This window comes from Hibiscus syriacus, unplaced genomic scaffold (assembly GCF_006381635.1).
Source record: "Hibiscus syriacus cultivar Baekdansim isolate YM2019G1 unplaced genomic scaffold, ASM638163v2 tig00116958_pilon, whole genome shotgun sequence".
Classification (NCBI taxonomy): domain Eukaryota; kingdom Viridiplantae; phylum Streptophyta; class Magnoliopsida; order Malvales; family Malvaceae; genus Hibiscus; species Hibiscus syriacus.
The window spans coordinates 776,238-797,850 of NW_024063484.1; the positions used below are offsets into that span (position 1 = coordinate 776,238).

Sequence of the window (21,613 nt, forward strand, 5' to 3'; positions counted from 1 at the left end):
TATAGACAATAAGCCAACTGGGAAAAAAATACATGTTAGACGAAGAAACACAACGAAAGATTATTCGCATGAAAGCATCATTCAAGGTTTCAATTAATATATGATACTGCTGTCAAACGGTTTGATCCAGGAATCTCAAATGCATGCTTCATACATGTCATAGCTAGGACCTTTAGATTTTGAGCCAAAAGAATTTTGCAAAAAAGCCAAGGACAAACCAGTTTATATCTTGCATATTTAGAGGTAACACATTTAGATTTTGTAATCTCAGGGTAAATTAAATGAACATTTTATAATTTTTAAAAGTTTAATGATAAAAAAGATTATTTGAATATAATTCAGTGACCTCTCAGATATTTCACCTAAAAATATATTAATCCGCCGTGCAAATGTTGTGGTACGATGGAAGATATGAATCATGTTTTCATAGGGCGCACCAAGTTAAGGGAAATATGAAAGTTAGCTGGCGTACAATTTATGCATTCATCCTTCACCACTAGAGCTCTCGAGTTGGAGAAAATTCTCAATGTTGCCTAGAGCATTTGGATTCTTTTTGAATCGTTGTATCCCATAAGAATATCGAGACATCTATAATCAGGGATTGACTAAAGGAAGGAAAGTAAATTAGGGCGGTTGTCCCATTAAAATTTTCTCATCATCAATATTTTAGATATTTTTTTATATTCTATTGATAATTGTTGTATCTTGTGTTTGTCCCTACATATGACTAATCCGATTGTTAGTTTGACTATGAGTTCATGCGAGCATGGATGAAGAACCACGTTCGAACAACACAACCACCTTTATTGTTGTTTTAAGGAATGTGAATGCTTCTTTTATGAGGGGAGGGGCATCACAAGGTTCTCTCATACTATTTTCAACCCACAAGTAGTTGTGAATCTCTATTTTAAAAATAGTTTCGGTAATAGAAAAAGATGAAATTATAATTTGTTGGTCATTGCACTTGTGTTACTATTGTGCTTATCTCGTTGTTATATCACGAGAGACAATCGACCAATGTTCTCCTGCACTGTAGGAACTACTGGATCTATCTTAAAAAAACTATAAAAATATACCTTAAAAATATACCATGTCAGCAGTCCTGTCAATTTTTTAACAGTGGGATACCAAATTGAAATATAAATTAAGCGTTAGATATGATTTTAAAAAAATAAATTTTATATTTTACATCCCATAATAAAACTAAGAACAATAAAAGTAAACAACCCAAGTTCATTTTCATACTCCATCGTTAAAAACTTAACATTGATGTTGACATGTCACCACCAGAAGGTAATATCGCATCATCATTGAATTTTTTTTTAAAAATACCATGTTAGCAGTCCTGTCAAATTTTTAACGATGGATACCAAATTGAAACATAAATTAAATTTTGAAAAAAATTATATTTTACATCCCATAATAAAACTAAGAACAACAAAAGCAAATAGCCCAAGTACTGAAGTTTACATTAATATTTTTATCTCTGACTTAACATTTATAAAATGCCTAAAAATACAAAATTGATACACTGTAAATCTTTACATGATTGAGCATGCATTTGGATTTTCGTCGCTAAACATCATAAAGGCTTCTTTATCTAACAGTGACGAATTTTCATACATTGCACGAACGTCACTATTTTTGTCCTTTTCCTTTTCCGTTTCTTCTACTTTGCCCACAATTTCTACTTTCTTTCCTGTTTTCTTCCTTAATTTTTTCAAAACCTTTTGTGGATCAATGTTGCCCGTAACTACAACTTTGTTTTTGTTTATATCCGTCGTAAATTTATCCACACCTATATAAAAAAAATCGAAGGGAAAATGTTCATGGAAAATGATAATTTTTACAAGAAAAGATGCAATGTGAGGAAAAAAGTTGGAAAATGATACCTTTAAATTTGGCAATGACTTTGGCGACGGTTCTTTCACATGCATTGCAATGCATTGAAACTTCAAATTCTGTAACAATTGCCTTTTAGCGACGAAAAGAAAACAAGAATTTGATCAAAATCCCATAAAAGTAAATTGCAAAGAATGCAATATGGTATTAGGGATGTAACAGAATGGAGAAAAGGGATGTTAAAAGTTGTTCTTACTTGTTTACCATCTTCTTTCTTCTCGTTTTCCATTGAGACTGTAAAAATGAATTGTAAGTATTAGTAGAAGAAAGAAAATGCATGAAAAGAGAAGTAAAAACGAAGGGGGTTGTGTTTTTATAGCAGTAAATTTGGAATTTTATGTTTGAGGCTTGCGGTTATAACTTGAAGGGGGACTTACCAATAGTTTTATTCCCTTACTACTCTTTAAATTGTAGATATAAAATAGAGATTTGGTTCATTATATGTATATATATATTGATAAATATGAGTGAATATAAGATAATATTTGTTTAAAGACTCAGTTTTTTGACAATGAACGTGCATATCCTTACACACGTGGTGTTCGAATCTGATATCTCAAGAGATAAAAAATAAGTCTCTTAACCACCGAAGTGATTTGATTTATATTTGATTCATTATATTTAGATGAATTCTCATTTGAATTATCTAAGATTTGGGTCATTCATTGAACCGGATAGATGAATTTAATTTGGATTAAATTTAAAAAAAAGATTTAAATAGGTAAAAGTTATTGAAATTATAAAAATTAATTTACTTATTTTTTTTTAAATTCAATTATATCATCAAATTGATAAACTGTACATATAGTTACTTTAGTTAATGTTTTTCATCATTGACCTTTATTGTATAAAGTGACCATTAAATTTTCTATGATGGAAGAGCTTGATTACTTTCTTTAAAAGATTGAAGGCTCAATGCACGAACTATCTTATTTTAGTGGTTAAAAAATCGTTGCTATCCTAGAGGTTATAAGTTCGAGCACCAGCGACTGCAAGGGTGATTGAACATTTATTGTCAAATGGTTGAGAATATTTAGAACATATATTACTTTGTAATCACCTTAACATAATACAAAAAGATTGAAGGCTCAATTAACTCTCAAACAAAAAAAAGGTTGGGCACCAGCAACTATAAGGATGATTAGGCATTCATTGTGAAATGATTGAGAGTATTTAGAATATACATTATTTTGTAATTACCTTAATTTAATAAAAAAAATATCACTCAAACAAAAAAAAATTAAAAGCAATGAATTTTTTTTAGCAGTTTTCACACTCCTTCAGCTAAATAAAATAATTATATGTTAACGTTTGGATCAGTTTTTTTTATTAAATTATTTGATTCATAGATCATATAAAATTTATTATATATATATATATATATTGAATATAAATCATTAGTTTTACTAACAAGTTAAAATATCTAAAATTACAATAAAAATTCATAATTATTATTTTATTATTATTATTTATTTACAGGGAGGGCAGACACACTCACAATTATCTCTTCCTTACGTAGTTTGAGATAATACAAGGATCATACGATAAGAGTTTACAACTATCGTCGTAAATTAAATTCATAATTTGGACATTTAACATTGACACAAGAAATTAGTCTCTTTAGATCATACAAGAATTAAACATGGAAAAGATTAAAAACTTAACCAAAAGATTCGAATAAAAAATAGATATGTCAATTCCGAATGGAGGTGGTGCATGCCGTTTCTTTATATGTTTATTTTAAAAAATAAAATTGTAAAACTATATAGATATTTTAGTAACATGATATATAAAAATATGTTTGCAAACAAAAATAAAAATATATGTAAGAATCAATTAAAATAACATTTGAAATTCCACATTTTTTATTTTATAGTGATGTAATGTGTATTAAATAAAATAATATTATAAAAATTTTAATGTACTGTTTAACTTATTCATTTTCGAAAATTCTTATATTGAACGAGAATGGGTGAACTTTCAAACCCACAAATTTTAAATATTATAATAAAAATTATAATTTTTCTTGATAAATTTGAAGAGAATATAAAGATAGTATATGTTTTAAAGATACTCAATCTTTTAAAATCAAGGTTGAAAGGAAACATGATTATATGTTTACTTTAAAATTTTATTAATAATAAATTTAAATTATATATATATATATATATAATGAACTGAAAATTTTAATAGAACAAAATGATAATATAATTAAGGGTAAAGTACACAAATGATCTCTGACCATAAGATGTTCTTTTATTGAGTTTCATAAATATTAAAAGTTATAAAATGGTCCTTGGTTATAAGATTATTTTTTGAGTCCCTCGACTATTTAAAATTACGAAATGGTCACCTGACTATTTATATGTTCCAAAATCATCATTTTCTATTAAAAAATTGAAGTTTGTCTGAGATAGAAGTTAATCTGTTGACCAAGATATGATAAAATCATATTTTAATAATGTCTACTGGCATCATCGTTGCTTTCAAGCACTGACTCACCAGCATAATTTTCAAGCATTGACCCGACGACATAATGTAACAAAAAATTGATCCACAAAATACAATTAAAACAATTATGAAACCAGATTTTATCATATCTTAATCAACATGTTAACGTCCATCTCAAATGATCGCCAATTTTTTAACGGAAAAGGATGAGTTTGGAACATATGAATAGTAAGGTTACCATTTTGTAACTTTTAATAGTCAAAGGACTCAACAGAGCAACATCATATAGTTTGGGGACTATTTTATAACTATTAATAGTCAGAGGCCTCAACAAAGCAACATCCTATAGTCGGGGGACCATTTATATACTTTACCCTATAATCAAATGTTTGAATTAGATGACACATAATTATTCTAATTTAATCAAGATTTTAGATTTAAAAAATTGGAAATAAAAGCTTTAAATACTTGAGGAGTAATTCTGTTGTTTCTACGGTTTTATGAAGATGGATGAGATAAATTAATATATGTTTAAATCATTAAAGGAATAAAGAGAAAATAATCATTTATAGAGTTGGAGGTAAAAAGGACACAGAGAAATTAATACATGATTAACTTGATATTAAGCATGATCTATTACAATTGTTTTAAGCATGATCTATTACAATTGAATCGAAATTAATACATGATTAACTTGATATTAAAAAAGCAGAAGAAAACTTGTTATATTCCTTAACTTATTCGCATTCTTTGCATAACTAAATCATTATTTTTTTCTGATACGAAAATGCATGCAAATATTCTTTTCTTATTAGACTGGGTTAGTCACACGGCAGTTTTGCCTGATTTCTCCGGCATTTCCAGTAAGAACTTCAATGGCAGCCATTTTCTTCATGGACCTTGCAAATGCATCGAAAAACAAAAAACGGGATCTTCGCAACCGAATCACGGCCCTTCTGGATTTCCAGTCTGTTAGAAGTGCAGCATCTGAAAACGAACAACCCTTTGTTTTGTAATAGGATGTCGTAGTAATGGTTGTCGAATGACAGTGAACTTCCAGGATCCATTTCCACTGTTGTTGTTGGACTTGCTGGGTTCGGACATTGCGTTCTCAGGGTTTGGGCGTAAGCTCGATCCAAGCTCGGATCGGCATCGCCATTGCCTGTGAAGTTGTAAAGCCTTCTTGAGATTGCTCCACAGCGAGAAACTCCAATGGTGTGTGCACCTGTTTCATCAATGCCACATTGTTACAAAGAAAATGGGTTATTTCAAAACTATATATCTGTCATATATACGCACATAGATATAAAAAATCATGCGTTCGTCCCTATATGCAACATTGTTACAAAGAAAATGGGTTATTTCAAAACTATATATCTGTCATATATACGCACATAGATATAAAAAATCATGCGTTCGTCCCTATATGCAAGCGGTAGAGTAAGAAGGAAACTTATACCTGAAAGAACAACAAGGTCATTAACATCAAGGCCTTTCCTGTCAAATAATTGAATCAAACTACTGAAGTTTGCAAAGGGTCCAGGGAGGTTTCTATTAGTCTCATTTGCCAGTGAAACTCTACCATCTCTTCTCCCGAGCTGAACGCCCCAAAGCGACCTCCTAAACTGCAAAAAAAACATTTCAAAACTATATGAAATGAGATTAGTCTGAAAACTTGTTGCTTCAATGGTGTGATTAAAGATGCGTTATTTACAGGTGCAGAAACTGCATCACGAGCTGCCAAGGCAACAATATCCGCACACGAAACGACTTGAGGGCAAGCCATTTCGATTGCGGTCTTGATTTCGTCAATCACGTCGAAACCGCTCAAAGATTGGTTCGGAATCGCTTCTTTCTCGGCCCTCGAATTGTTAACCTTGTCCAACAGCACCGATGCATCACATCCCTCAAAGATTGGTTCGGAATCGCTTCTTTCTCGGCCCTCGAATTGTTAACCTTGTCCAACAGCACCGATGCATCACATCCCTAACATGGTATTCAACAGAAAAGGTGTCAATTTATATATAACTTGGCTCCCAAGAAATCTATAATGTAGTTGATTACCCTAACAAAGCAGTCATGGAACTGCATCCTAATAAGCTTAGCACCCAAAGACGGATTATTTCGGGTTCGATTCTGGATGATCTCTCTTACGATCTTCTCAACTCGTGGGCAAGTTTTTCTGTAGAAGTTATATCTCAACTTCTGGGCATTACAAACATCGATGATTCCGAACAAAGTAAGAGAAAGAACGATAATGAAAATGCCATTACCAGTCTTCATTTTCATCACTGCTTTTAGAATCAAAATGAAACAAGAGAATGAAGAAGACAACGAGTTTTGGTTGCAGATTCAGTGATTGATTAAGAACCCTAGATTATTGCCTTTATATAGACAATGAAATCACTGAGCTGAAATTAAATTTCAAGTACAATAATAATATTAAAATCACTTCAACCAATATTGGATATATAAATATTTTTCAGGACAGATACATGAGTATTAATCACATAAAATTTTCATATTATATTGGACAGACATAAATAAAATTTTAAGGGGAGAAAAATTAGTAAAATAGACAATTAGTATAAAGAAATTCAGATTTTTAAGTGGATACGAACCCACCCTGAATAACATATACATCTACCATTGACTTCAACATAGCCAGTAATTTGTTCATTAGATCCTTTGACCTTAAGCAAGATCAAACGCTCAATTTCTGGTATTAACTTATGCTAAGGATCGATCTATAATAAAGGTTTATAATACTCGATCTAAATTAAATGATTAATAAATTAAATATAAATAATTAAGCTTAAAACAAATCGCCTCAATTTAAGCTTGTCTTGAGGGGTTTTGTCAAAGATCCAACTTCTTTTTATTCGTCATTGACCAATCCAACTATCTTGAATGTCTTACATTATTGAAATCTGAAGTAAATTATTTGATCTTAGTGTTACAAAAATTATTTCATTTTTATATAATATTTTTTTTAAATAATAATCACTATCCGATCTATCGAACGACTAATCCGAATCGGGTATTATAAAGCAAGGGCGACTATGTCAATTAAGTTTAGTCCATTCACAAGCACAATTCAATGCACATGCCCAAATATAAATATAATTTGATTAGTATCCACGTTTCACCCTTTCCAACAAAACAAGTGGTTGTCTTTTTTAGCTGTAGTTAATTTTATATTCATTATTATTTGATTCAAGGATTAAAGTTATGAAACTTAATGTTTAATAATTGAAAAAATCATTTTACGAATTATAATAACGAATCAGAAGCATTTTTTATGGGTTGACTAACTTAACTTATACTCAATTTAATTCTCTTTTCAAAGGAAATATTAATTTATGCTAAGGCATTATTTAAGATGGGGCATATTTTGTATAAAAAAAGAGAGAGAGAGAAGAAGATAGGGCATATTTGAATAGATGTTAAACATTATTTAATTAATTTATGTCAAGAAAATTAATTTAATTATGCAATAAGTCTGAATCAAATGCAAATTTATTTAATTAATTTTTGTCAAGAAAATTAATTTTTTACGAGTTGGATAGAGAAATAGTATTGTTATTCTGTAGAAAGTTCTTGTACGTTGCATTTTTTGTGGATTTAATCAATACCGCTCTACTTTTCAAAATTGTATATATTTAGTTGAGGTCAAGTTTTTTTTGTCTCTAAATTTGCTTACTTTTCCCATATTAGTCCCTAATTTTTTTATATTTTGTAGGCTAAAAATAAAGAATTATAATAAATTTAAAAGATATAATAAAGCATACACATATTTGTCATTAAGATAAAAATGAATTACCAAAACCATCACATATAAAATTGAAGATAAGAACAGGACAATAAGAATTTACGGTTTACCTATCACTCTTCAAAATTTATCATTCAAGTTCCTAAATTTAGATTTAATAAGAATGGTTTATTTTAATTAATAAACAAATGTATTATCTAATTAAAATAACTTAATCAATTGATAGTTTATTTGGTTATTTTTTCTTTAATATTACCAAATAATGAGTAATATAACAATTACACAACGTTGAAAAATATTACACATTTTATCCTTTTTAAAATATATAAAAATATTATCCATATGTGCGGGAAATGTCAAGGTAATTATCACATCATCGTATATTCTTTTAAAAGTAAATTATATAAAATTGTTTAATAAAACTAATAGAAAAATAATCATAAAAACAAACATTAAAACTGATCAATTATGTCAGTGAAAGTAGATCCTACTTACAAACACGAACTTCTATAAAATTTGACTAAATATATTTAATATGAAAGTGGGACATGAAATTTCCATGAAAGTGATGAGGGAAATTAATGCTGCCCCCGAAACCTGGATGAGATGAAGGTTGGACTGTTAACGGAAATCATACGTCATCACATTATAATAATGGGTAAAGTACACAAATGGTCCACTAACTATAAGATACTACTTTGTTGAGTACTCTGACTATTAAAATTTACAAAATAATTCTCCAACTATGGGAAGTTACTCTGTTGAGTCATTCACTATTAAACGTTATAAAATGGTCACCCGACTATTCATTATGTTCTAAACTTGTCACTTCCGTTAAAAAATTAACGACAGTCTGAGTTGGACATTAATATGCTAACTGAGATATGATAAAATCTAATCTCGTAATTTCAAACGATTATCATATTTCAGCCGGCATGTTAACGTCCAACTTAGACAATCGTTAATTTTTTAATCGAAAAGGAGGAGTTTGAAATATAATTAATAGTCGAGTGACTATTTTGTAACTTTTAATAGTCGAGGGACTCAACAAAGCAACTCCCTATAGTCAAGTGATAATAATTTTGTAACTGTTAGTAGTCAAGGGACTCAACAAAGCAGTATCCTATAGTCGGGGGACCATTTGTGTACTTTACCCTATAATAATAGTAAGTTGATACATTAAAGATAAAATATTTTTAGGTAAACTACATGTTTAGTACCTCAATTATCACTTTTATTTTGTTTTGGTCACTCGAGTATATTTTGTTTCAAAATCATATCTAACGTTACGTTTTGGTTTTATTTTGGTCGCCCGAAGTTAAAAAATTAACAGAACTATTAAGGTGATATTTTTTTAAAATTTTTCAATAATGACATGACATTACCTTATGGTGACACATCAGCATCATTATTAATATTCTAACGTTGGGTGATCAAAATGAAACCAAAACATAATTTAGGTATTATTTTGAAACAAAAAATAGTTACGAGATGAAAAGAAAAAATAATAATTAAGGTGATTATAATATAATATATGTTTAAAATATTTTTTAAAATTATTAATAACGCACATACTTTTGGTAGAGGTAACTATTCAACATGAATATTTTAAAATGAACTATATTTTTCTCTGCTATCAAGTTTACATAATAGGATTCTAAAAATGATAATTTAATTTTAACAATCGATTATTGTTTTAGGGCATATATTAAGTACTATTCATGTTTCATGCTTATATGTCATTATTTTAATTTTACTGGTCAAACTTATTAAATCACATATATTATATGTGTGATTATTTTATATTAGGGCACTTCTCTCTTAATTCCCTAAATTTATTACCACTTGATTTTTATTGGTTAAATTTACTTAGTTTTAATGTCAACGACCAATTATAGTATATGATATAATATTAGATTATATAAAAGTACACTACTCCCAACTTACATATCAAGTAATGACGTCATGTACACACTTATATACGTATTAGTGATCATGATCATGTAAAAGATCATTATATTATCATGCACGTATATGGATATGTACAAATCAAGGAGCATATTCTTTTTTGAGGTGTGTATATGAGTTATCATAAACTTTAGAGGTACATGTACGTAATTTTGACCAAATTTTGGACTGCAAACAGCTCCCATTCTATAATGATAAAATAAACACAACTGTAATGGTAGGGTGGGCCGTGGGCAGTGGCACCTTGATTCTCGTTGTTGAACAAATCCATCTTTGAATTTGGATTGCAGACTGCAACTTGACGATTTCCTTTGGGGTGTAATCCAAGCATTCAGAGCTGGTTTATTACTTAAAAGATTTGATCCCATTTTCAAACTTGGTTTGCTTCGACCTTAATACAAGTTTACATTGTTAATTCATTAAGTTTACCAATCTATGTAAAATGCGAGTTTAATCTTCATATTTGATATATGATGATCATTTGAATTGAAACTCCAATATGTATTTCATTATTAACTGAAAATATATTTATTAATTAGGCAAAAGAGTTACGTATGGTAAATCTAATAATTAAATTTAAAAAATTTATAATGATAATATTGAAAACATTAAATGTATATGTTGATGGAAAAAAATTAGGCATTTAAATGAAAAAAAGTGTATTTAAGATATTTTCATATTAAATATTTTAGAATATATCATTTTTAAATCCAAGTTGGAGAAAGGAAGACGAGAAATGTGGTATATCATGCCCGACAACAGTCGGTGTTGACATGGTGGTCAAAACAATATCTAATGGATTTGGGCAAAGAAAAATGGGTGATGGTCTCCGACTATAAGAAGTTGTTTTGTTGAGTCATCCGATTATTAAAAGTTAAAAACGGTCTCTCGACTATAAGACATTGCTTTATTGAGTCCTCTAACTATTAAAAGTTATAATATAATCATCTGACTATTCATATGTTCCAAACTCATTCTTTTCCGTTAAAAAATTGGCGATTGTCTAAACTGGACGTTAATCTACTCATTGTGATATGATAAAATTTGATCTTAGAACTGTTTAAGCTGCATTTTATGGATCGAGTCTCTGTTTATATTATTTATTTTTGTAGTTCGAATTAAAAGCTTACATTTGTAAAGTCTTAGTTATAGGAAAATCTATTATATATTTTTAGTACAAGAAACGTTTTAACCTCAACTCAATAACATCTTCCTCTCTAGGAGAGACCAATTTTCGGTTTAAACTGATAAAATTTAAAACGACACTCTCACTTAAGTTAGTCAATTTTGGACGATTTGGTTGATTTTTCAATTATGAAGTTAATTTTTTTTATAAATATGGGAAGAATTCAAGATATACATGTTTAAAAACTCTCAATTATTTTACAATGAATATTCATACCCTTGAATATGAGGTGTTTAAACATGAGACATCAAGAGATAACAATAAATCTCTTAACCACTGAGATCGCTTTATTCGTGTAATTATGATGTTAATTTTTCTGTCATAAATAATGATTATTAAATTTAAAATTTTCAAGAGGATCCGATAAAAAAGTGACACGTATTTTATATTTTAAAGGTATTAATAATATCTAATAGATTAAATTGGTCAAATCAGTTAAATATATTTATTATATATTTAAATTAAGTTAGTTAAATGATTGAATTAATCGATTTTAAGTCGATTATGTTAGATCGGTATAAGGCTTAAAATTAAGTCAAGTCTATTATGTAAATTATGGCCAATTAAGTCGATTTAATTTAAAAATCGATCGAAAAAACCAATTTTTTTTCTTATGGGTGCTCACGATCGGTTAATTATTATAACGATTACTGAATTTTATTTAATGTAATCTAACTATTACGGAGGGCATTTCATAATTCGGAGGTCTCTTACGGAAGTTGTTCTCAACCTGGTGTTGAGGGTAACCTACTATCTTACCTCCCCCTTACCCCATACATATGGGAAAAAGGGACATCCATATATATATATAACTATTAAGAAACGATTAATTGTTATTAATGATTAAATTATAAGTTAATATGTAACTTATTACAATTTTTTAACATATTAATTGCTTCTTTTAAGTATAATCAAATCACCTCTTCAATAAATATTATACTAAAATTTTGGATGATAGTTGAGATTAACATGGATGAGTCGCCACCGTGGGATATTTTGTCGGAAGTATCGTGGCTTGCCGTGTGTTAAAACGTTGGTTTAGCTCATTTGTAAAGGTAGACAACTATCGAATGAAGAAAGGGTGCAACGGTATATGTTAACTGATGCTAGTTACACTATTTGTTGAGTCTTGTTCACACATCATTTTTGAATGTGTGGTTGCTCGGTCAACTTGGACTGTAGTGGTGAAACCCACATTAGCTGAGTTTGCACGACTGCATTTGAGGTCATGGATCGAACGAAATTAACTGTTATAAAAGTATTCTGTAAACATGACAAGTTTTATCAATTAACGAAGCAATAATTGGCTATTAAATCTTCAATCTTTAATTATATTCTGAGTTCAATAAAAATAATTCACCAAAAAAAATTAACTGTTATAAAGAAGCTATAGTAAACGTAAAACCAATCTTCTCTTTTGAAAATAAATAAGGATAGGAAGTGCTCAACTGTGACATGAAGATGTGATTGGATTTGTCCTAATTACTCTTCAGGACCGAGTAAATTTCATGTGATTGAATTTTACTCTTCGGTACATAGTGTAAAAAGGGAGGAGTTTTTTAAATGAGGAAAAGGACCCAATAATTTTAAAAGAACTAAATGAGGAGTCAAAATCTCATATACAATTATGTAGATGAACTTTTAAAAAATGATTTCATAATGAGAAAAAGTTAAGTATTATCTTCGACTCATTCTAATTAAAGGGTATATACGGGAAGAAATTTCATTTTTAAGTTAAAATATGATCGTAAGTTGATCTCATTGAATGATCTCAATGATTAAAATGAGTACTGTTGTTTTCTTTTGACGTCTTGAGTGCAAACATTTACGTTTGCAGGGTGTGTGCTTTATTAGTGACTAAGAGAAATTATGAACAAATATTATTTTATGATCACCTCAGAATATTCAAAATAAAAAAAATTAAACTCCTTTGCTATCATATATTTGAAATTTATTTTTTTTACAAAATTTAATATCTTTACTTTTTAAATTAAAATATTAAAATTCAATTATTATTACTATTAAAATTTATATTCTTTCAAATTTAAATCCATCATAACATCATTTGTTTGATTACATGTTTTTCGAAGTATTTTTTTTATATTTCAAAACATTACACTAATAAATTTAACAGAAAATTTTTAATGACACTAACATTTACATTTGAGTTTTTATATCTGAAAAGTAAAAAGTTAAATTCTCAAAAATAAAAAATAAGAGCATTAATTCTAAGTGTATAAAAAATACAAAGACTTGTAACATATTTTAACCTATGAACTTTTACACAATACGAATAGAATAATGATTTCATTATAAGTAAGAACATTTCTTTAATACTAATCATCAGAATCATTTGATCAAAATCAAGAAGGATTAAATTTTTAACATATTTTTAGCTCTTCAAACAATAAATTCCAATTTTCCATGGATTTTCTTATCTTTTCCTCCAAGAAAGTTGCAGGAAAGAAGATTTTCAAGTCATGGGGTATCCAACTGCCATGCAAGTCTCCCAAAACAGCCTATCTTCCATACCATCCATCTCTTCTCTGCATATATGATCCAATGGCTTCATCTATAGAACCGACGTTGCCCCTGCTCCAATGGCCACAATCAATGGAGTCTTGGTAATCATCATCATCGTGTTGATGAACTGCATAAAAATCATCCAATGATCTCTCGGTCCTAATTGTTTCGTTACAGCTACATGACTCCGCATCGTCTTCATCAGCAACGCCAGCAACTGCCGCCATGGATGATCCACGATCGAGCTCTGAGTCACCACTATCTTCAACAAGGAAGAAGCTCGAAACAAATAATGTCCCGTTCTTGTTTTCCATGGAAATTTAAAGTTTGATCACTGTTCTATTCACTATCCACAGTTTTATACACTTTATTTTTTCTTTTTTGGGTAAGTTATGATATTTTTTTTGGATAATCAGAATTTTATTACCTAAAATAAAGTTTAAGTACAACCAATCAACAGTCACCAATCAAAATAAATCGACCTCTACAAAAAAGATTAGTTAGACTATACCCCAAACATCACAAAGCTTAAGATTAATACTATCAAGTCTATTAATATTAGTACCCCTTAGACGGATCCCAACAACGTCTTTAACTTCCTTGAGCAAGCATTCCACCGTTCTATGACGTCCTAAGAAGATTCTTTGATATCTTTCCTGCCGGATGAAGTAAAGAAATGCAGTCCAAGAAATTTTCAAAATGGTGGTAAGGAGTGACCTTCCTTTCCATGAAGAAGTAGCCTTTGAAACCATTTCAACCCATGTCATGGAAGATGAATTCATCCCATTAAGCTTCAGTATAGCATTCCAGAGAGTTGCTGCCAGTGGGCATTGCATGAAGAGATGGTCCCTTGACTCCATATTAGTGTCGCAGTTTACACAGTGGAGATCTGTGCAAATTCCCATTGTATTGAGTCGGTCTCTAGTTGGCAACCGGTTGAGAATTATCATCCAGGCAATCAAACTTAACTTCAGAATATGTAATGGGAACCAAATTAATTTGTGCCAAGTTACTTTTTGTTCTTTGAATCGGATCAGGTCCCATATGTCTCTTGTTTGCACAGGATCGGCTGAAATAATTTGTGAAGCTTCTGTCCGCAATTTCAATAGTCTTTTTATGCTCCAACTAACGTTTACACAGCTTGAATGAATATGTTAGGGTTTATTAATATTTATACCATTTTCTTTGTGCGTGTGTGAATGAATATGTTAGGTTTCTGGTTTGAAAATTCATTTTGATTGGGTGGGTTTCATGTCATCCATTGATCTTTCGTTTTCTTTCATTCAAGTCAGGGTCTTAGAAAACCAGGTTTTTGGTTCCTATATAAGACAGCAAAATGCTTATATATATATATATATATATATATATATATATATTTATAGATAAATTTAGGACTGTTGGATGAGTGAAAATAAATGGTTGAGATTAACAGTAGGAAAAAAGAAAATATTCACTAAAAAAAAAACTAGAAGTTAATCTCATCATATATTTTCGTTTATCCAATTGTCTTATTTATATAAAACTAAAAGAGTTTTATATAAATATATATATATTTTAGAATTTGACTTATGGAACCAATTCCATAATCAAATGAGACTAATTTTTTCTTTCTTCGTATTGGTAAGTCACAAAATGCAATTATTAAAGCCAAAGATTTCGTACGACTATGCCCATTATTGTGATTACAACCACATTGTCACGTATTATGAACCTGGATCTTTGCTGGCGTGATTATGGAATTTTGTTTGGTAAGAGATAATCTGAATTATATATTGTTGATAGAAATAAGTTTATCTTATCAGTGGTAGATAATTTATCTCTTTTAATTTGGATGGAGAATCACGACTAATGAAAGAATGATTGTTGGTTAATATTTCTATTTGAAAGAGAGAGAAAGTTGGTCATGAGGAAGTGATAGTTTATTTTTAGATTGTGGAGGTCTCCCTCTTAGTTAGGTCAATAGGTACTTATAGTGACTCTAGTTGATGATGTTAAACATATGGTCATTATGGTTAATTGTAGATTATCATGTTAAATGGACTTGATCATCAAGTCTTAGATTTTGTTATGGTAGATTATCTGAGTTTGTCAAATGTCTTATCTCTATATTGTAATTGGTCTAGAAGCTATGATATTCATGCAACCAGAAGATATGGGTTTCTTAGAGGCTTTGGTGAGCCGAAAGGTGTATCCAAAGGTCTTGGCTGATGGAGAGTTGACATTTCCTGAAGGTGACCTCCGAGGTATACCAATTGTCCCCCTTTAATAGAAGGATCATTTCCTTCTTTATTTTGTTCCAAAATATAGGAATCTCAATGTTCTTATACTTGGGATTGAAGTGGATCATTTCCTTTTTTTTAGAAGAACCTAGTTGATGGACGGAGTCCTCTTTGCATTGACAAAGGCATCTTAACGCCATATAACAATGGACAATTTTCTATTGTAAAGTGGAGGCTTCTTTATAGCAATAAAGGGGTCGGAGCATCTCAACACTTACGAAAATGAAGGATAATAACATTTGTTTGGCAGAGGAGCTATGACTCCTCTAGAAAATATCTCCCAAATATGTCTTCGGAGGCCTAAGCTCATTCACAGGGTAGAGACTTGCAGAGAGTGTCATCTCATACAAAGAATAGATCCACGGGTGGAAGATGATTTCTCTCATGGGGAATGATTTTACACGGAGGATTATAGGAAGGATGTTCGCATCTGACGCTACAAAGGGCATCAAAGGTACTTTGATTTTGGATGATAGGGTTGATGGGTTTTCAAGACAACGTCGAAAAAGAAGGCATCTCAACACCCTCAAGTAGATTAAGTTGATGGGAAGAGGCCTCATCGTTTGAACGCGTCTTTAAATCATGTCTTTGTTCGTGGAGTATTTGATTCTTTTAAGTAGACAGAGTGTTGTACAGGTACTCTACGTCCTCTTACACTCGTATTAAAATAAAATTAACTCAGGGCGTGGTCTCTACGCCACTGGATATACCTTGTAGGGGATTCTTGACGCTTAACCTTTAAGTGGAAAGATGTTATCTTGATCGCTTGGTGGAGATTCAAAGGTATTTTCTGTACTTCAAAATATCGTTTGGGGATTTTTTATGTTTGGAGGGTCTCAACACTTAATGCAGAGCTATCTTCGAGCGAAAATTATTCATGATTGAAAGAGTAATTCTTCTGTAGGTTTTTAAGGTAAGGAATCCTGACGCTTAAAGTAGAGATATGCTCAAAATTGTTTGTGTACTATGATATAAATCTAGGTAGAGGGGTCTCTACGTTGTGTTACTTAGCGGGGAGACCTCAGTTGTTATGACATAAGGGAGGCCTTTTCGCTATGGGTGTATGCTTCTTTGTGCAAATTTCTCGATGTTTTATGTAGAGGTATTTGTTATAAGGAAAAGGCTTCTTCGCGTAAATTTCTCGACGCTTTATGCAGAGGTATTTGTTTTAGAGAGAAGGTTTCTTCATGCCAAGTTCTCAATGCTTTGTACAGAGGTATTTGTTATAGGGCAAAGACTCCTTCCTGCAAAGTTCTCGACGTTTTATGCAGAGGTATTTGTTTTAGGATGAAGGCTTTTTCGCGTCAGGTTCTTAATGCTTTATGTGGAGGACCGGAAGAGGCTTGTGAAATCTTTTAGCCGATCGATGTTATAACAATAGGAAGGGAAAAGGTTTTTTTAAGCCCTTGGCTAGAGAGGAGACATCTCGTCATCCTCAAAAGAGTTCATTTATTGAGTGGAGGCATCTTTATTGTGGTGAAGTCAAAGAATAAAAGCTAACTTTCCCCTTGCTAGGGTAAAGACATCTCGACACTCTTTGAAGATAACTTTGAGTTGTATTAACAAGACTTGGAGGCATCCTTACATCAGTCGGGCTTCCGGAGTCATCTCAATAGTTTTGGGATAGAGGCATTTCAGCACTCCGTTAGAGTGGAGGCTCTCAACTAGTCCGATTTTTTTCTTAGGACGTAATCCTATAAGGAAGCGTGATGCATCTCACAGCTCTCCTCCAGGTATCTTAGCTTGCGACGTTGTATTACGAAGGGTTTGCAGACATCTCAACGGTACACGTACAACATGTAGGACTGGGGCATCTTTATCGTGGTATAGACAGGGAAAAGGCATCTTAAAGCCAAAATGAAAGCATCTTGACCTGTCGGGTGGGTCTGTGGCCGTAAGCTGGGGTAAAGTCAACTCAATGCCCTCAGAAGCAACTTACAATTATGTAGATACAGAGGTAACTCAACATTTCTACAGTTAAGGAGCCGAGGCTTCTCCGTATTTACAAGCATCCATACTCTTTTAGCCAGCAAATGATGACATCTCAACACTTAGAGAGGAGGTGGCTCAACGCTTCTTAGCCAAAGGGAGAGACATCTTCACTATGGCAATACAGTGGAAGCATCTCAAACTGGGGTAATACACTAGAGGATAGTAGTAAAAAATACCTATAGACTCAAATTTTCAGTGGAGGTATAAAAGTTCCTAACTTCATATACTTTAGCCAGCAAATGATGACATCTCAACACTTAGAGAGGAGGTGGCTCAACGCTTCTTAGCCAAAGGGAGAGACATCTTCACTATGGCAATACAGTGGAAGCATCTCAAACTGGGGTAATACACTAGAGGATAGTAGTAAAAATATACCTATAGACTCAAATTTTCAGTGGAGGTATAAAAGTTCATAACTTCATATACCTACATGTATTAGTTGTTCAAATATTACATGTTATTCCTAATATGAGGTTATTTGAAGCACCTGAGCTAGGAACGTTTTGGTAGTTTTTCGTGAGGGAAATTCCTGTTAGTATAAGTTACTGACCTCGCATAGAAATCTAGGAAGGGTTTTCTTAATACCTGAGCTGGGAGTAGTTCAAGAAATTTTTGGGAGACATGCTCCTGTGCAACAACCATGAACTTTGCACTGATCATTACCTCCTCGAACATGCTTATTTTCCTCGCCTTGACGTCATGTTTATAAGGACTAAAATTACCTTGATTGGAGGTTGTGTATGTTTACTGTTATTCGTGCGAAGAGGAAAGGTATGATCGTTGAGCTCATATGGAATGAATATTGTTGAGCCAAGACTCTCCTCCCCTTTGCATGTCACGCTTCCATTACCAAGACATTTCCTCCGCGCTTCTCAGGTTGCCTTAAAAGGGATGACTTATTCGTTCGAGTATTGAAAATAGGAACAGTTTATCGGTTAGGCTTCTCAATGCTTGTGATTAGAGGTTGTGTTGTGTACGTGAGCTTTGCTTGTCAGAATCAGGGTTTTTCTAGTATTGTGGTTGAGGAAAATGTTTACAATGGTGATCAAAAGCACCATAAAAAGCTGAAAAGATTCATAGTATGTGATTGGTCACTAGCGTTTCTATGCAGCTCTTCGGAGTAAAAAGGTTCAAGGAATGGTTGATTTAGAGAATTCACTGTGACTTATTCTTTTTTTTTTTTTTTGATGAGGTGTTTTATATTCACTGCATCAATTGTTGATGTAAACAAGTTTATTTTATCGATCGTTGGTGATTCACCCCTTTTTGTTTGGGTGGAGAATCGTGACTGATGAGAGAATGACTATTGACCGGTGTTTCTTTATAAGAAAGAGTTGGTCATGAGAAAGTGGGGGTTTATTTTTAAATTAAGGAGGTCCCTCTCTTAATTAAGTCGAGGAATATATATAGTGACTCTAGTTAATGGTGTGAGGCATAAGGTCGTCATTATGACTATTAGTTGGTTATCAAGCTAAATGGATTTGGTCGTGAAATTTTAAATTTTATTTTGATAAATTATGTGGGTATGTCAGAAGTCTTCTCTATCGTAAAAGATTCGAAAGATATGATATTCTCGTGATCGGAGAATATGAGTTTCTCGAAAATTTCATTGAGCAGAGAAGTGTATCCAAAGATCTCAATTGACAGAGAGTTAACAGTTTCTAAAGATGATGATCTCCATGAGATACCAAATATAATTTATCATCTTTTAGGTGCCAAATATAATTTTAGCTTCGTCCTAAGTTAAAATATATGTATGATCGTTTAGGGGTCAAGGTCCTACCAACCCTTAACACCGTCCCTGGATATACTCATGATCGTTCCTTTGAAGAATCCATCTTTAACATCCTTTTTGGACTTATAATATCCATATCTTACGCTCACTCCTAATCCTAATTGCCTAACCTTTTAATCTAGAAGAAAGTATAGTTTCAAAGGCATAGCAGGAAGAGCTTGATATGATGCGAGTATGAGAGAGGATGACAAACAGGCTTAATTTCCATCACCATCTCTCCTAATTTAGCGTTCTGTTTAAGGCAAGGGTTACCAACCGTTAAGTTATATAGTTGAATAGTAACTGTGCATATACATTGATATTTTAACTTCTCATCAATAAACCGACAAGGAGCTTTTAACCACTGTCTGAAAATCCCGAAACCGCTTGAGATTTTAGGTCATTGGGAGGGGTAACTTAGTGGGGGGATTTTGAAACTCCAAGCTGGTCAGGTCAGCCTTTGCTTTTGCTGACGGAAGAGGTGAGAGAAATACGGAATTGGAATATTATTTCGGTGAAAAAGGTATAATTAGTTCAATCGACACACATCATGTTTCCAGACTTGAACGATGTTTTTGTTTTTGATGTGATGAGCACTCATTGTCTTTTCATAGAAAGATAATCACTAATTTAGCTTTTGTTTTTTTAATTATATTGTTCATTATTTTTAACTCCTATTTTAAATATTGAAGTTCACATTTTTTTAATTTAATCACTCACTTTTTGAATTACTATTATTTTAGTCATTTTAGGATGACATATATTTTTTATTAATATATTCTTATGATATGACATTTTTTATCAATATTTTTTTATGTACAATTTAAAACAAAAACAAAAATAAAATCTTTATACATTAATTCAAATCCCTAATCTATAAATCATAATCTCCGATCTATAAACCACAAACCTTCATCTCCACTCTCATCATTCTCACCTCAAACCTTCACCTTCACCTTTTTCGGGCATGCCCTCACCGTTTGACGCTCACCTTACATGGCAAAATATATCATGTCATAAGAAAATGTTATGTGCCAACATAACAATATTATGAGCCTATTAAGTTCCCTTAACCGCTCAACTTAGTTTGTAAACAAAGCATGAAGAGTGGAAAATTTTATGTGCCAACATCCGTTAACAATATTTGTTACAGATTGAGATGGTCTAGATAAAACAGCAGGTTGACAATGTCGATCTTATGCCTTGCCATTTTTGTAGATTCATATCTTGAAGTCTCAAGCAATCGTGATCGCGGCACCCTTTGCGTTTACCCTTGGCCTCTTATCATCTATCTTGGCAGTCACTCTTGGTATGTCCGAGCCTCAAAAATTGTGTTTCGTCGGAATTGTGACCATATTTAACGACTGCTCTTTTGGCTTGTAGCAGTCAAGGAGTGTACTTGGACATACGCAGGTTTTGAGTTCGCGCTCGTCGCATTATTTGTCTATGTATTATATTCCATGGTGACGGCTTCGAATAGTTTCGTTTCTCATTCTTTTTACCGATTAGTTGTGATTGAGGCCTTTGAATGTCTTTGCAGCTCCATCTCAAGCCTGCTGTTGTAATAATGCTTTCGGGATAGCTATGACGATCAATGCACTGTATATCTACAGTTACAATTTGCAGGTTCAGATTGCGGAAAGTTCTAGCCCAGCATGATTTGACCTCGTAAAAATGAGTCATTCCTGCGTTTTTACGCATATTCACCAAGGCCTTGGTGTTTATACATTTGAAGCAGAAATTTAGAATGGGATTTATGAAGAAAA

At 31.7% G+C, this 21,613-nt stretch overlaps 2 protein-coding genes and 1 pseudogene across 2 annotated transcripts; 1 reads left to right on the forward strand and 2 right to left on the reverse strand.

The window, feature by feature from the left end:
- Positions 1 to 1,541: 1,541 nt before the first annotated feature.
- On the reverse strand, positions 1,542 to 2,131 carry LOC120189565 (heavy metal-associated isoprenylated plant protein 19). The gene is made up of 3 exons (XM_039192816.1): positions 2,099 to 2,131; positions 1,893 to 1,974; positions 1,542 to 1,798 (listed from the first exon to the last, which is right to left on the reverse strand). Exons 1-3 carry the CDS (start codon positions 2,129 to 2,131, stop codon positions 1,542 to 1,544), a joined length of 372 nt encoding a protein of 123 aa, XP_039048747.1.
- A 2,991-nt stretch (positions 2,132 to 5,122) lies between these two features.
- On the reverse strand, positions 5,123 to 6,699 carry LOC120189447 (annotated as a pseudogene).
- A 9,255-nt stretch (positions 6,700 to 15,954) lies between these two features.
- On the forward strand, positions 15,955 to 21,612 carry LOC120189606. The gene is made up of 5 exons (XM_039192840.1): positions 15,955 to 16,045; positions 17,182 to 17,354; positions 21,066 to 21,156; positions 21,231 to 21,326; positions 21,388 to 21,612. Exons 1-5 carry the CDS (start codon positions 15,955 to 15,957, stop codon positions 21,504 to 21,506), a joined length of 570 nt encoding a protein of 189 aa, XP_039048771.1. The 3' UTR covers positions 21,507 to 21,612.
- The last annotated feature ends 1 nt before the right edge of the window (position 21,613 follows it).